General features: G+C 37.2%; 1 protein-coding gene across 1 annotated transcript; it reads left to right on the forward strand.

The window, feature by feature from the left end:
• Positions 1 to 1,341: 1,341 nt before the first annotated feature.
• On the forward strand, positions 1,342 to 14,670 carry prrt1 (proline-rich transmembrane protein 1). The gene is made up of 4 exons (XM_067425671.1): positions 1,342 to 1,676; positions 4,002 to 4,360; positions 5,522 to 5,713; positions 9,362 to 14,670. The coding sequence occupies exons 1-4, from the start codon at positions 1,658 to 1,660 to the stop codon at positions 9,536 to 9,538; spliced, it is 747 nt and encodes a 248-aa protein (XP_067281772.1). The 5' UTR covers positions 1,342 to 1,657; the 3' UTR covers positions 9,539 to 14,670.
• Positions 14,671 to 15,080: the final 410 nt, after the last annotated feature.

The following is a 15,080-nucleotide window of genomic DNA, read 5'->3' on the forward strand; positions in this document are numbered from 1 at the left end:
TATCTTGATTGATTTTTTTTTAGGTTTTTTTGTTACTTTTGTCATGCAGTACTTTTCTTTATATATTTTGATGCACTACATTGTTAATTTTGCGTGATTAGCCTACCGGTATATGAATCAGGGATGTAACTAACCACCATAGACTATTAAGATAAAAAGGGCCCTATTTTAACAATCTGACCGCATGGTCTGAAGCACAGGTCCACTTAGGGCTTGTCCGAATCCACTTTTGCTAGTTTAATAACAGTAAGCTTTATGCACCCGGCACATGGTCCAAAGGGGTTGTACCTAGTCTCTTAATGAATCATCATTAATGACTCATGGGTGTGTTATAGGCAACCAGTCAGTCTCATCTCCCAAAGTTGTGCTTGCATTATGGCAGATTCACTATTTACATGGGGAATTTGCGAGCAGAAAGACCAAATGCTTCTCCAGAGAGGAATCCTTTTATTTTTCATATTTAAAGTGTTGGTGCGCTGCTGCACATCCCTGTGTGTGTAATAAGCAGTGTACGTGCATTGTGCACCCGCCTAAAGGCGCATATTACTATACTACATTTAAACCTAACATACTTCAGACCAGGTTTTTGTTTGTCTATGGCGCAGTCGTTTTCAGTGGCCTCAAAATAGCAACTCTGCAATAATGCGCCTGAACTCACCTGGATTTAGACCAGCACGCCCCATGGGTGAACAGATGGGCCCGAGTGCGTTTTCTAGTTGAACAACGTCGTGCTGGATGTGAAAAGATAACCGTCGGGCTGGAACTAGAAAAAACCGCTTGTGTAGCACCTGCCTTATGTTTTTTTTAATGGCAGCTTCTACACCTGGTCCTCAATATTCCTCAATATTTGATTTCAGAGTATCAAGAATTTTACATCAACTTCTGTATTATTCTGCTTTCAATAAATTAACTGTTTATGCTAGAGCCATTATGAATATTTCACAAATAAATAGCCATCGTGAATGTAGCAATCAATATAGCCCAAAATTTCATTTAACATTTTTTTACTATTTGAAGCTAAATACAATCCATAAAGCCTTACAGTTACTATGGTAAAATCCATCATAAATTAATATGGGATCTCCTTCTAACAATCTGCGAATGTATTATTTTAATGCCAATGGTAGCTATGAAGTTACCACAGATTTTTAACTGTTACCATGGTAACAATATTATTGAAAACGCTTTCTTTATTTATTTATTTGAATTTGTTGTCTAACTTTTTTAATGCACATTATTATTTTACGTTTTCTTTAAGGTAATTAATTATATTTACATGTGCTGTGTGAGGCATGGATGGTGTAGGATGGTTCTGCTGCTGTCTCTTTAAGACGCTCTGGTTAATTCAGTGTAACTAGATGCGTTAGTTGAAACCTGTTTTCTGCTGCTGCTGCTGCTGATGCTCTGGATGTTGCAGTGTGACCGTGGAAAAAAAACAGCAACAGACATTCAGCGGCTTTTACACCCTGCTAACCCAGCCTTTACACACCATACACCAGTATTAGCTACCATCTGAAGATGCGTTATAATTAGCCTGGAGAGAAATCATCAGCGTCGTCTGTTGTGATCTGACACAAAGACAGACGTACTGGTTGGATTTGGGTTTTTATTACTGGAGGGACAAACTGAACAACGTCGAAACGGAAAAATAAACACGATGTCTTCGGAAAAACACGGTAAAAAATTATATTTGTGTAACGTTATGTGTTTTAGCTAATTAAATAAATCCATGCAGCTGGACTAACGTTACTGATTTAAATCAAAGGTAACGTTAGGCTATTTATAAAATGAGTGCAAGACAATGCCATGGGGCGCTATTATACGACCATTCATGATTTGTATGTCGTTAATATTTAGTTTTTTTTATATATCATTGTTCATTCTTATTTAATCTATAGTCGTATATTTCAGGCTGTGTTTCAATCCTAGTGAGCTGCCTACATAAGCATCAAAAGCGCGTAATGTCTAGTCGCGTGATGCAATTTTACCTATTATAATCATGAGTGGGGCGTTTTTTTAGAATCAAATGTCGAAACAATCCTGACTAAAAAAACTAGCGGATGATTCACATAAATGCCGTCTGTATAGTGAGCTCGGTATTTGAAACAGCCGTTATTCGCTGCTGTATAATGTCGTGTTGAACATACTGGCTACATACATACATATACATACATAGGCTGTGTTGAGTTTAAAATGAGAGAATAGACACAGTTGTAAGTGTAAGTGTGGTTTAAAGGGTGTTGTATGAGGCTGTAGGGCCCTATTTCCTATTTCAGTCAGCAGGTCCCTTGGGTCCGTGATTCACTGTGAGATGGAGGGTCCTTCCTTATTCACTTAATATTTATTCTGTAAAATTACTTACCATAGATATGGTTTCTTAGATGTAACCTTTTGTATTTTATCTAACAATCAAAATTCTTATTTCAAGGTAGCCTATTGAATCAGTGTCTTATCTGATAAAAGCTGTACAGAGAGGTGCATGTTCATCCATTTGACAACCCATTTAGACGAAGAATGAAATTATAGGCCTATTCATGATTCATATTTTGCTTAATCTGCAGGATTTTGGTCAGTAAGGAGGACACAGACATTTAACTATGCTCAGAAAATGATGCATAAAATATGTATCCTTGTGCATTTGTGTTTTTTCTTTCGTTCTTCCAACTAATTAAATACGAATTGCAGTGCCTAAAATCCCCCTATACCATCCTGAACTATGCTGCTGCTGGCATTGTGAACGATTACATAATGATTTAGTCTCACATAGAAACACACACACACACACACACACACACTGAGATAAACTCTCTTGGGTGGTGTAAAGCACATCATATCTTTACTGTAAAGGAATATTGCTTGGAATAGGAATAGTTTATTGGAATTTCTAAGTATAAATGATAATAGAATGCATCAGTTGACCTTGATCTTATTCATTTTCTCTATAGGGAAAATTATTTTCAACGATAACTAAGACAGACCAGTGGTTGTTAATGTATGGTATGCTTTTGTTGAAGTCATCAATTTGCATTATTATTTAAAGATTCATGTTTGACAGCAGAATTCCAGTAGAAAAATATTACATTAACCATGATTCTGCATAAGAATCTTCACTAATCAAAGAGTACTGGCAAACAAAATGCGGCAAACGTGCAAAGTCTCCTAAAATACTTGTATATTTTGTAGTAAACTTATAATATATTGATTCTATAGATATAATCAGCGACTTTAAAATAATAATTTTATAGTATATTTATATATTTTTAATTTTAAATGCAATTCACAATGCTTCATGGAATTTTTTCCTCATTAAGGCCTTTAAGTGCAGTATTTGTGTCTTTTTGTCCAATTTTTTCAAATCAAAGTTTGTAATGTTGTGATAAAATTTTAAAGCTATAGGACTTCATATATTAGCGTTCACACCAGTGGACAATAGAGTTCTGTTTATGCTAACCGTGTGCTTGTTTGTAACTTTAAATGCTTGAATTTGTTACAGCATGATGGATTCTGAATTGCTGTTTTTATGGTTCATCAGCTGGGGGAAAAAAAAGCTCATTCTGAAAGTGATTCCAATGAATGTGAACTCTGCTATTCTTCAATATTGAGATTTTTTTAATTTATTTTGTTATCATTCTCTTTATAGTTATCGTCCTTAACTGTCAGGGAAAAAAAAGGTACATTTCTGTCACTGGGGCGGTACCCTAAGGTACAAAACCATAAAGGTACTAATATGTACCTTTAAGGTACTACTATTTACCTTTAAGGTACTAATTTACACTCTTAAAGTACTGATATGTACCTTTTATGGTACTAATATATACCGTTTAGGGGTGAGTAAGGTACAAAGATGTACTTTTTCACTTTTGTACCTTAGGGTACCGCCCCAGTGACAGCACTGTGCCTTTTTTTCTGAGAGTGTTGGTGTGAACAGGCCTTAACTCTTATAAATGATTGTCTTATACTCTATATTTGTGTTGTATGACTGTCAATATGTCATGGCTCAGGATTGGAGGAGGCAGCAGGGAGGCAGGCCATGTCTCAGCCAATGATGCAGATGGCTCCACCTCCCTACCTCCCCAACCAGGACCCCAACATGCCCCCACATCCCCCTCCACCTGGCTGTGGCCAACAGCCAAACTACCCCCCTCCCCCTCCCCCTCCTGGATCAGAGGGGTACCTGCAGGAAACTCAGTTCCACTGCGGCACCCTCGGTCCCCAGGGAGCTCCAAACGGATACCCGGTGCAGACACACGGACCAGTAGGCACCGTCCCTCATCCTCCAGTGGGCTATTTACATACAGGATACCCCCTACAACTGCAGCCCTGCACGGCCTACGTGCCCGTCTATCCCATAGGCACAGGGGTGAGTGAGGATTCATACCATAAGGTATTTAGAGTTGGCATGAAATGAAAATTGTAATCTAAATGCATACATTGTTTATTAACTGGTGTGAATCTTACTTTTTTTTTAAATATATTTTTGATCTCATAATCTCATAACCCAAGCTTCTGGTTAATGCATGAAAAAAAAAAAAATAGTTAGGCTATTAAACATTAGTTTAATAGCCATAGGCTGGATCTTTATATAAAATATTATGTGAATTTTGTAGTAAAAATACCAATTCATGACCAGCAAAGATCAGATTTATGCGAGATATCAGGACCATATCGCTGGTCTGACAATATTAGTGAATTTAAAAAAATGTATTAGAAAGACCTGGACATTTATTGGCCAAAACTGGATATTTAATAATGGACATCTCTCTTTGCTGTACATTGCTGTATGCATGTAGAACAAGTGAACTTTAATTGTTACTTTAACTTATTTTAGCTTCAAATAAATTATTTCAGCTTTGTCAGTTTGCAAATTGGCCCAAAAATTATATTGTAATTAAATTGCCATTTATTGTTATTGTATTTTGAACTGTGATATGTATATAATGAAATATTACTATAGTAATAATACAATTTTAATGTAAAATATAATTATAATTTTACATATTTAACATTGTAATGCTAATTATATCTTAATTTCTTCACTCGCAACTGGTAAACCCTCAAACTTTTATGTTGGCAGAACACCAGTGTTTAGTTGTTTAATCTTGTCAAATTCTAAAAACTGTCCCCAAAAAAAATAGTAATTATGCAAAAAACAAAACAAAAAATCAGCCTTTTGCGCACTATTGATAATAACACTACCTAATATCGCAATTTCAATTTTATTTTGATTAATTGTGCAGTCTTATTTCATTTATGATAATAGAAAAAGCTAAACAAAACAGTTTTATTGTCATAGAGTGAAAATATTCAATGACTTTTTAAGGAAATAATGCCAATTTCATGTCCAATAAAAAAAATGTTTTAAATTCAGTCCACCTGCCACTAGATGAACCCTGTATGGCCTACAAAGTGTCTGTGAGATCAGATCCATTTCTAAATCAGAAAATATAAAAAATGATGCACCTCAATTATTGTGCACCAGTTTCTGTAAGCCTCTAATGGCCTTTCCTGTCTGTTTCCTCAGGCACAGCCTTACATGCCTAACGGTGCACCTCATCCAGGTGTTGCTCCTGGCCAGATGGCCATGCATATGCCAAATGGCATCGCTCTGATGGAGTCTCGTCGTCCTCCTCACGACTACCTGCCCATCGCTGTCCTCACCACTGTCTGCTGCTTCTGGCCCACAGGAATAATCGCCATCATCAAAGCGGTGCAGGTAAGTGAGCCCAGACAGAGCTCTGATGACAGCAAGGCTGAGATATGATCAGGGTATGATTTGTTTTGCGCTGACTGTGCACACAAGCAATATGCAACTTAACAGGGGTGTGTTTCCCATACAATGGCACAAATTGCTGCTTAAATACCATAATAAAATTTGTTGGAGAAATTAACTAGCTAGCCACAACTCTTTCCCAGAAACCGTTGTAACGTGGCCACACATTCATCGTTTGAACAACGCTGGTCCAATAGGTTAGCCTAGAAATCTAGACGCACCCTAGCGGCAGCAAATTTAATTTGCCCGCAAGTGTGGTCTAGCAACTCTCAATTCCTATCTGAGCTGTATTCCTCAGAATCTGGACGGCCCAATCACATCGTGTAGGTAGGCTATAGAGTCGGCGGGCGGGGCCATAATGACGACGGCCGAGTTGCGTTTGCGTGCTTCTAGTAACACAGTCTTCTAGTAAACACAGAAACTGGCGAATGGCGGCGGTCTTTCGAATCAGCTCTGCCCGCGCCTCCGGAAGACTTGGAGTTAAGCTTTCCTCTGAGAAAAGAACAAAGAGCAGCACTGAAGTCATTCTTAAAAAGGGAAGATGTGTTCGGAGTTTAGCCGACCGGATACGGCGAATGTTTAATCAGTCAGCGAGCTCCCCTTCACCGTCGTTGCTCCGGTTGGTGTACCGCTATCCTATCGCGTGCAGAGGGAGTTTGAAAGACAACCGTTTATCCCGCCCCTCGGATTGAGCCCTGTCAATGGTGAGTTTCCAGACCAAACATCTTGATGTGGGTCTGGCTTGTCAGGCTACCAATAGGTAACACTTTATTACACTTTAGTAAGACATTCTATTAAGTAACAATGTGCAACTAGAGTATTAGTAGACTGTCTGTTTAACATCCTTTCGAACAAAATCAGGCCAAAACGAACTTCGTTTGGAGTTTGAAACAGCTTGCCAAAGTGACCTTTCCGGTAAAGTTTGTTACAGCTGGTAAACACCTTTTGTACTACTATTGGTCCGTGGCGATTATGTAATAGGTAGGTGTGCGCTGAGGCTCCGCCTTCTTTCACATGGAAATCTCTTCTGGTTCATTTCTCCTGTTCAAGGTCAGACGTCTGCAATTGAAAACATGAACACATTGGAGAGCTGCTTTATAGTAGAAAATGAAGTTGTGCTTCTGATAAAAGGAGACACTGACACGGCGGCAGCGTCCGATGTTCAATAGCAGTATATTACTGCTAACTTCGTTTTACCCCTAAACGAAGAACAAAAAATAACTTTACTTTGAGTATATCGGGGGCCTGTAGTTGACATGTACAGTCCCTGACAAAAGTCTTGTCGCTTATCTATTTTCTAGAAATACCTAATATTAACCTGACTTTTAATTAATTAATTGGTGTTAGAAATAGCTCATATGAAAAGCTAAAACCCTCCAAAATGATGTTTAATGCACTGAAATAAATAATGTTCACAGAAAAAATATTTATCATTTAATCAAGACGGAAAGGTCCAATTTTGGCAAGACAAAAGTTTTGTCGCCTATACAGAAATTGAACAAATTTACTGCAAATACAAAAATATGTCAGCAAATTAAGTTGTGGTGCTGTGAGATTCAAATTGAATATCTTGTATGACTTCCATGAGCTTGAAGGACTGCATCCATGCGGTTTGGCAAGGATTCATACAATTTATTGATGAAGTCATCAGGAATAGCTAAGAAAGCAGTCTTGCATGCCTCCCAGAGTTCATCAATATTCTTTGGTTTCGTCTTCCATGCGTCCTCTTTCATCCTTCCCCACATATGCTCAATGATGTTCATGTCTGGTGACTGGGCTGGCCAATCCTGAAGCATCTTGATCTTCTTCGCCTTGAGGAACTTTGATGTGGAGATGGAAGTATGCGATGGAGCACCACCCTGCTGCAGAATTTGGCCTCTTTTATGGTTGGGAATATAAGAGGTAGCTAAGATTTCTTGGTATTTTAGACTATTGATGTTGCCTTCCACCCTGCAGATCTGTCGCACACCCCCATACTGGATGTAACCCCAGACCATGATTTTTCCGCCACCAAACTTCACTGTTTTCTGGGTTAATCTCGGATCCATTCTGGCTCCAGTAGGTCTCCTGCAATATTTGCGGCGACTGTGGTGTAATTCAACAGAAGATTCATCTGAAAAATCCACCTTCTGCCACTTTTCCAGCGTCCATCCTTTTAGCAGGCTGTGGGCCTTGGCAAATGCCACACGGTTTTTCAATTGTCTTTTGTTTAGTGCTGACTTCTTGGCACTGATTCGACCATAGAGGCCATTTCGAGACAGAATCCGACAAACTTTTCTGGTTGACACAGGGACTTCAGGTGACCAGGTCTCGTGGAGCTCTGCTGCAGTGGAAAATGGGCTGGCCTTGGATTTTCGAGCCAACAAACGGTCCTCTCGAGCAGTTGTCTTGCGGGGTCTGCCTGACCTGGGCTTGTCAAAAACGTCTCCAGTCTCTTCAAATCTTTTTTTTATCCTCTGTACTTGACGCTGAGACACATTGAAGGTGTCTACCACATCAGCGGTGGATCTGGTCTTCAGCCTCTTGATAATCAAAACTTTAGTCTCAGGGTGAATCTTAGGCATGTTTGCAGAGGTCTACTTGCAGTTGATGTGAAGGTCTAGCGTACTGGGGTTCTTTTTATACACACTTGAGACCTAATTGATCCATTATTAGTCAAAGGTGAAGCTCATATGACAAGGCGACAACACTTATGTCTTTGCAAAAATTGACTCAATGGGCTTTACCAAGCTGTGAATATTAGAATACTTTTTGAAAGTTTAGTTTTTCACTGAAACATTATCACAAAAGCTGGTGGGATTAAAATGAGCCATTTCTTGTAAAAAAAATCTTGATTAGAAGTATATTTCAGCGGCACTTTAGGTCAATTTGTACACAAGCGACAAGACTTTTGTCAGGGACTGTAGTTGCAAAATTACTTAGTTTAAATTATATACAGTAGTTAGTAAAATGTATATGAAAATATACATGGAATAGTGTAACCATCCATTAAAATAGGCTATAGCTAATAACGTCACACGCAGGCAGTGGAGGAATAACTTCTGCTAATTTATGTATTCAAGATTACAATTAATGTCAAAATTATTCTAGTTAATTTGCATAAAACTGCCGAAAGCTGTTCATTGTTAAAAATCACATATATGCAATTGGTGTACATTTTACACCTGTATAAGTGTCAGTCTGCAGCCTTTTCCACAATGTAATTTTTTCAGAAAAGGCTGCATCTGAGGACTACTTCGCTATTTTTGATCTCCAACATTTTGCTTTATCTGATGTTTGACTCATTGCAGATTCCCTTGTACTTTGAACTATGGTTTCAGGAAACAATGAATCGTTGAATTTGTTAGCAATGCTGACCATAGTTGGTTAACAATGCTTTTGGGTAAAACACACCCTAGATGTTCATAAAAACATGTTATTGGTTGAATTCCATATGACATTTTATTATTATCAGAATTTACACAGAATTTCATTCAATATGTTTTTTTTTTGGCATCAAACTATTAAAATTAATCTCAGACTTGGTACAAACAGCTCTATTTTTCCAAATGTCTAACAAACGTTTTTTTTTTTTTTTTTTTTTTTTTTTAGGTGCGTACTGCTGTCGCTCGGGGCGACATGGTTACGGCAGAGATTGCTTCACGTGAGGCACGTAACTTCTCCTTCATCAGTCTGGCTGTGGGAATTGCCTCCATCGTGCTGTGCACCATACTCACCGTCGTGGTCATCATCGCCTCTCAGCACCACGATGACGACTGGGAGCCCTAAAGACAGAAGCGCAGGGACGCACCTCCTCAGCCTGCCCTACAGACCCCTGGCCACCATTCCAGTCGGTATTCTGCTTTTTCTCTCACACAGCACAGTTCTGACTTCTCAAGCCATCCTAATCTTCAGTCAAAAGTACGATATTACAGCCATTTGTCCATATATTAGTTACAAGAGATATGGTATGGTAAATCAGAGCATCGGGAACACAAAACGTCTAACATGTTGTAAGCGTGCTCACACTCACATGAACCAACCTGAACTTCCTGCTTCTCCTGACCTAAACAAAAGCCTGTGTTAGATCAGTAGTTTATAAATATAGTGTATAAAAGAGACAGTCAGGTCATATGTGTTATTGTTTGTTCCTAAAATTTGCCAAAAATATTACTTTTTTAAAAGAAACACAAGTATTGCAGGAACATAGTTTTGGTATTATTAATTGTGTTTTTGACATTCAAAACATTATTTGTGGCATTTATCTGTTTTAAAAGTAAGATAATATATTACTTTGGAGGTTGAACTGACAAATTTAGTCAATGAAAATTGATTTTTGGAAATAAGTTCCAATATATTAGAATTGGAATTTCTGATTTAATTTACCCAAAGGAACATTTTTGTGGTATAGTTCAGAAGGGTGTATATCACTATTGTTCACTCAATGATTTATTTTCTTAAACCTAAGGCCAGAAATATACTCTACGTAGTACACAAACACAGAGGTAAATGCTTGGATAACACCTGGCAGCATGCAATTCTGTTGTATTTAAAGCTAGTTGTGCACCGAAACACCAAAACCAAGAATTTATTTTTTAGCTGAAAAAATAAAACATTTTCAAATCCAGCATTATTTTTGGTCATGGTAAAATGTCCATGCTGTTACCAGTTTTAGATTTTCCACATTGTGTGCACAAAATAGACGCTGACACAGTCAAATCACATCATCTGAAAAGCTCTAAATGCTTCAGTCAATGATTTAAACTATCCAAAACTATTTTGGCCATAACCAAGAATTCAAATTTGCATTGCTGTTTAAAGCTGCAGTTTTTTATTTTTTTGCACTAGTATAGTGGCACAAAATGGAAATTCATTTGAAAAGCCCTAAGTAGAAACATTGGATTAGTGTGAGTTTGGGGCATGACTAACCGATTATCTGAGTACCTGTTTTATTGCAGCTAGTGGAACTGAATTGACACACTTCAGCTCTATGATTTGTTATTGATGTGGTCATTCAAGGGGATGATAGTTTTACCCTTGAATATTCATTTCATTAAACTGCATTTGGTGTTATTGTGTTATTTAACTAACTTTAAAAAACTGTCTCGGCAAGATTTTCGTCAAACTATTAAATTGACCCCAGAGGAAGACTTTATGCTAGTTTGTACAGCAGCTCCTCTTGTGGCAACACGGAGTTTGCAATATGTATAATTTTGAATTGCTGACAAATTTTCCAGTGCGGTGACCTAAATATAGCTAAAAGAATTGGCGTTCATGTACTTGCGTAGAGTATGTCTCGGCCCTAAGTGTTCCCAAGTGTCTTGTTTCAAACCGGTATCGAATAGATCCAGTTCAGAGATGTTGTAAGAATGTATTATAGGGTAAAATCACTGACTTTTGTAAATTGGCTCTTCATTCAGGCAAGACATGACATTTTTGTGTTGTGATCTAGTGTATTATTTATTGTTTAAACACTAAATTATTAATTTGTGTATTAAACTGATAATTCTGTATTTATTGAAATATGTAATCATAGGTCTAACTGTTGTGCTGAAGTATTTAGTTATCTTTCCTAGATAACAGTCAGTCATCACAGATGACTGCTCAGCTGGCATATTTTGATGAAGCATGTGGTAATATGCACTTTTATGCTCAGTAAGCAAGTAGCTAGTTTGTCTCACTTCTTGTAGATGAAAATGTAACTTGCTTCAATTCTGACCTCATTGAAACTCCTCACATGCTGCTGTCAGTTAGCTATAGTTTGTTAGATAAACACATTTAGCACAATGGTTTGGTTGAACAAAAAGAATCAAACAATCCTAGTGTTCCTACATATATTATACTGAAACATGGATGCAATGTTTTAGATTTGTAAGACTTCAGTATGTGAATTTATCTCTTACTGCTTTCAAAATGCATCCATTCGTGCCATTCACTAACTGTATGATCTGTCAAACTCTTTATTTTCAAACAAGAAAAACCCCAAAAATGAAAATCCTGTCATCATATACAACATACCCTCATCATGCTGTTCCAAAACCTGTATGGCTTTCTTTCCATGGAAGATAATCAGAAAATCTATTTACATGTTGAGTCTGCTCTTTCCATAATGAAAGAAAATTGGGCTGTTTTTTTTTTAATCAAATTATTTTATTTTAAGCATTTTGGAACTTTATATACCCAGTCCCCATATGCTGTAATATAGTGGTGCAGGGATGATGGGCCAAATCCTTGAAATTAGTTTAGCATTAGCATCTTAGCACTTCCAGTTCCATTACCCTGATGTCAATGGGTTTTTATTGAATCCTTGAAATAAGGTCTGTGGTGAACACAAGCTCAAGATATCTTCATGTTTTATTCTATGACATAAAGTACAAAAAATACACGAGTGGTCAAGAAACTGCTTGGAGATGCGAAGTTTGAGAATCCAAATGCAGTTTATAGGGTAATCCAGAGATGCAATCTCGAAAACAGGCACAAAGTCCAAAACAAACACCAGGCAGGAATCTCAGGCAAAAAGGAGAAACCAGTAAACAGGCAGTGGGTCAAAACCATGAACATGAGAAAACTAAAGAAAGCTCAGAAATGCAGCAGTGACATACGCAAGGCTTCACAGAGAATGACTGAGTAAACCAGGATTATGGTATGTTTACACAACAGCGATGTACTAAAAACAGATGATAACGTTGTCGATCAACACTAATCTGCGAATATTACTAAAAAGGCTGTATTATGCATGGCAGGCCAGTAGTTGGAGATGTGGATTTGTCAAGAAACAAACCGCAAACACATAATACATATGCGTGAACATGTAACACGCATTCGCATGACATCACCATTTTCAGATTTGCGTTTTTTGTTGTTTACATGGAGACGGTAAAGTTATTGTTTTCAAAACCTTGCACTTTGAAACCCATTTTCAAAAGCTTGCATTTTCAGGCCCCAAAAATGCCGTTGTCATGTAAATGAACTGCCAAAATGCATAAAAAGTCTTCTGTTTTCAGTTTAAAATAGTGTCATGAAAACGGTCCCTTATATAGACAGCGTTAACAAGGCTAATGAGCTAAAGATGGGCAAAGGATTATGGGAATGTAGTCCATGACTGAATAGCAGAGGTCTGGGGAGGAGTCCCCTCTGGAAGCTGGTGACTGTGACAAATACCCTCTAGTGATTTTTAAAGCTTTTACTTGTCTTGTAAATGGCGGTTGCTAACAAGTGTCTAAATGGGGTCTAAAGAGGTTTCTGGACATTAAACGTCATCTACCGAACAGATATCATTTATATAATTGTATTTCCGCTTTATAATTGTGCTCTTGCAAACTATTATAACTCGAACTTTCAGAGAAAATGTTTTCAAACAAAGATTGAAAGAGTTGTCGGAAGCTTAGTGATGGTGATGCTGAAGTCATGCAGCCATGGTTTATAGTTCATTTAGAGCCTATGTTTGACTTCTGCAGATATTTACACTTCAGACTTCGTAAAAGTTGTGTTAATTTGTGAAGATTATCATGATGAACAAAACATGTAAGAATCATAAGCTTTTGTTAGTCAAAGTCCTTATTTCCTCTAATAATCCAAAAGCCAATGGTTAAATCCTATTGGCTTTTTGTCAAGGGGGAACCAGGGTAATGCTAACTTCCGAGTTGGGCTACACAAATACATAATCGTTGCAGCACTCTATGGTATGCAAAAGCGCAGCCCACATTTGCTAACTTTATGGAAAAATGCAGCCTGGATCTGCTAAATTTCTCCTGTTGTATTCCAGGTGGAATACACTTCATAAAGGTTTTGAACAGCATGGAAGTAAAAGTCATGGCAGAATTTTCTTTTCTTTTTTTTTTTGGATTGATTCAGTGGATGATCTTTTCATTTGTGTATAAAGCTTTGGGATTTCTACATTTGCAAGCTTGACAGTTGTGATGAGAGTAAAATATGCTTCTTGTCTCAGTGAAATACATGAAAGAGAACAGCCAATTTTGATAAATTAATGTCCCATGATATAAATAGGAAAGACGGGAGAAAATCATCTTTTGCATCCATTTTGAGCACTTTCTGTCTTCTTCTACCATGTCACTCAATTTTAAGTATTTATTTATTTATTTATTTTGCTTGTGCAATTTGAACTGCGTCATATCGTTCTTTTCCTGCTCTCTTTTATCGATTTCTAATATCTTTCTGATCTATTTTTGAATAAATGCCTTGCAGCAATTTGCAAGTGTTTTGCTGAACTGTTTGTTGAATGACTTCTGATGTATCGTTTATACCGGTTAGAGGTGTGATTGCACATGGTCATGTTTATATGGGCTATGTCTAAAAATATGGCCCTCATTTTCTAACTAAGAGAGCATAGTTTCAATAGAAATCCTGTCTGTTATTAAGACAAGCTTGTCCGAAAAAACATTTTTATTTTGGTGTTTTAAAGTTCTGCAAACACTGTACAGTTGATGTGAAACTAGCTCCTGTTTATAATCAGACCAGCAATATGCTTTTTCACACCGTTGTGATATAAAGCTAATGCTTTATTGTTATAAACATGGCCACTGAAATATGATTGCCTATAGTTACTGCACACGGTTTCTCTAAGCTTGTAAATGCGGTAGACGGTTTATTCAAAATAGCCGCAAGCTCCCTTGTATTTGTGTGCTTCTAGAGGTTTATTCTTCTGTGAATCTCACAAAACCTGTCAAAAATATGTCCTGGGCATATTTCTACTCAAGTCAACAGAATCAAATGTAATATAATTTTCATAAATAAAATGAAGCTTATTTAGGAACATTATAAATGTTTTTTGCATTACTTTGAGGCCAATTAAACTTCCCCCATCACTGTAAAAAAAAAACTTACTGAGATGCAAATCTACTGAGAATCAACACTGAAATTAATGGGAATTACTTTTTTAATTTTAGCAACAAAAACATAAAAATGTTTCAATGCAAAGAAAATATAAATATTCCTTAGAACATGCTTCATTTTCTTTATGCAAAAAAAAATATATATATATTTTTCCTTTGAATTTGATTGTGAATTGTGGCCCAGGCATGTTTTTTTTATTTTATTTTTTGCTCTTTAATGAGACCAATCATTGATTTGCAGTGTATGAATCCAGTGATTTGAATTAAAGAGAAATACCTGGTTGTGCAAGAATCGATTGTGTAGCGTTTTCTCTCCCTCTCTTGTGTTTGGCCTTTCTCGTTGTCTCAGAGATGCTATTTATAGTTGCCCTGTTTTTCCTCTCTATCGCTGAATCTTTTTCCCTTGTGTCACTGGAGCTGCAGTATAACTCCACAATCACATCACACAACTGATAAACTGATAGGAGGGCGCCAGTGCC

Source organism: Pseudorasbora parva, chromosome 19 (assembly GCF_024679245.1).
Source record: "Pseudorasbora parva isolate DD20220531a chromosome 19, ASM2467924v1, whole genome shotgun sequence".
Taxonomy (NCBI): Eukaryota; Metazoa; Chordata; class Actinopteri; order Cypriniformes; family Gobionidae; genus Pseudorasbora; species Pseudorasbora parva.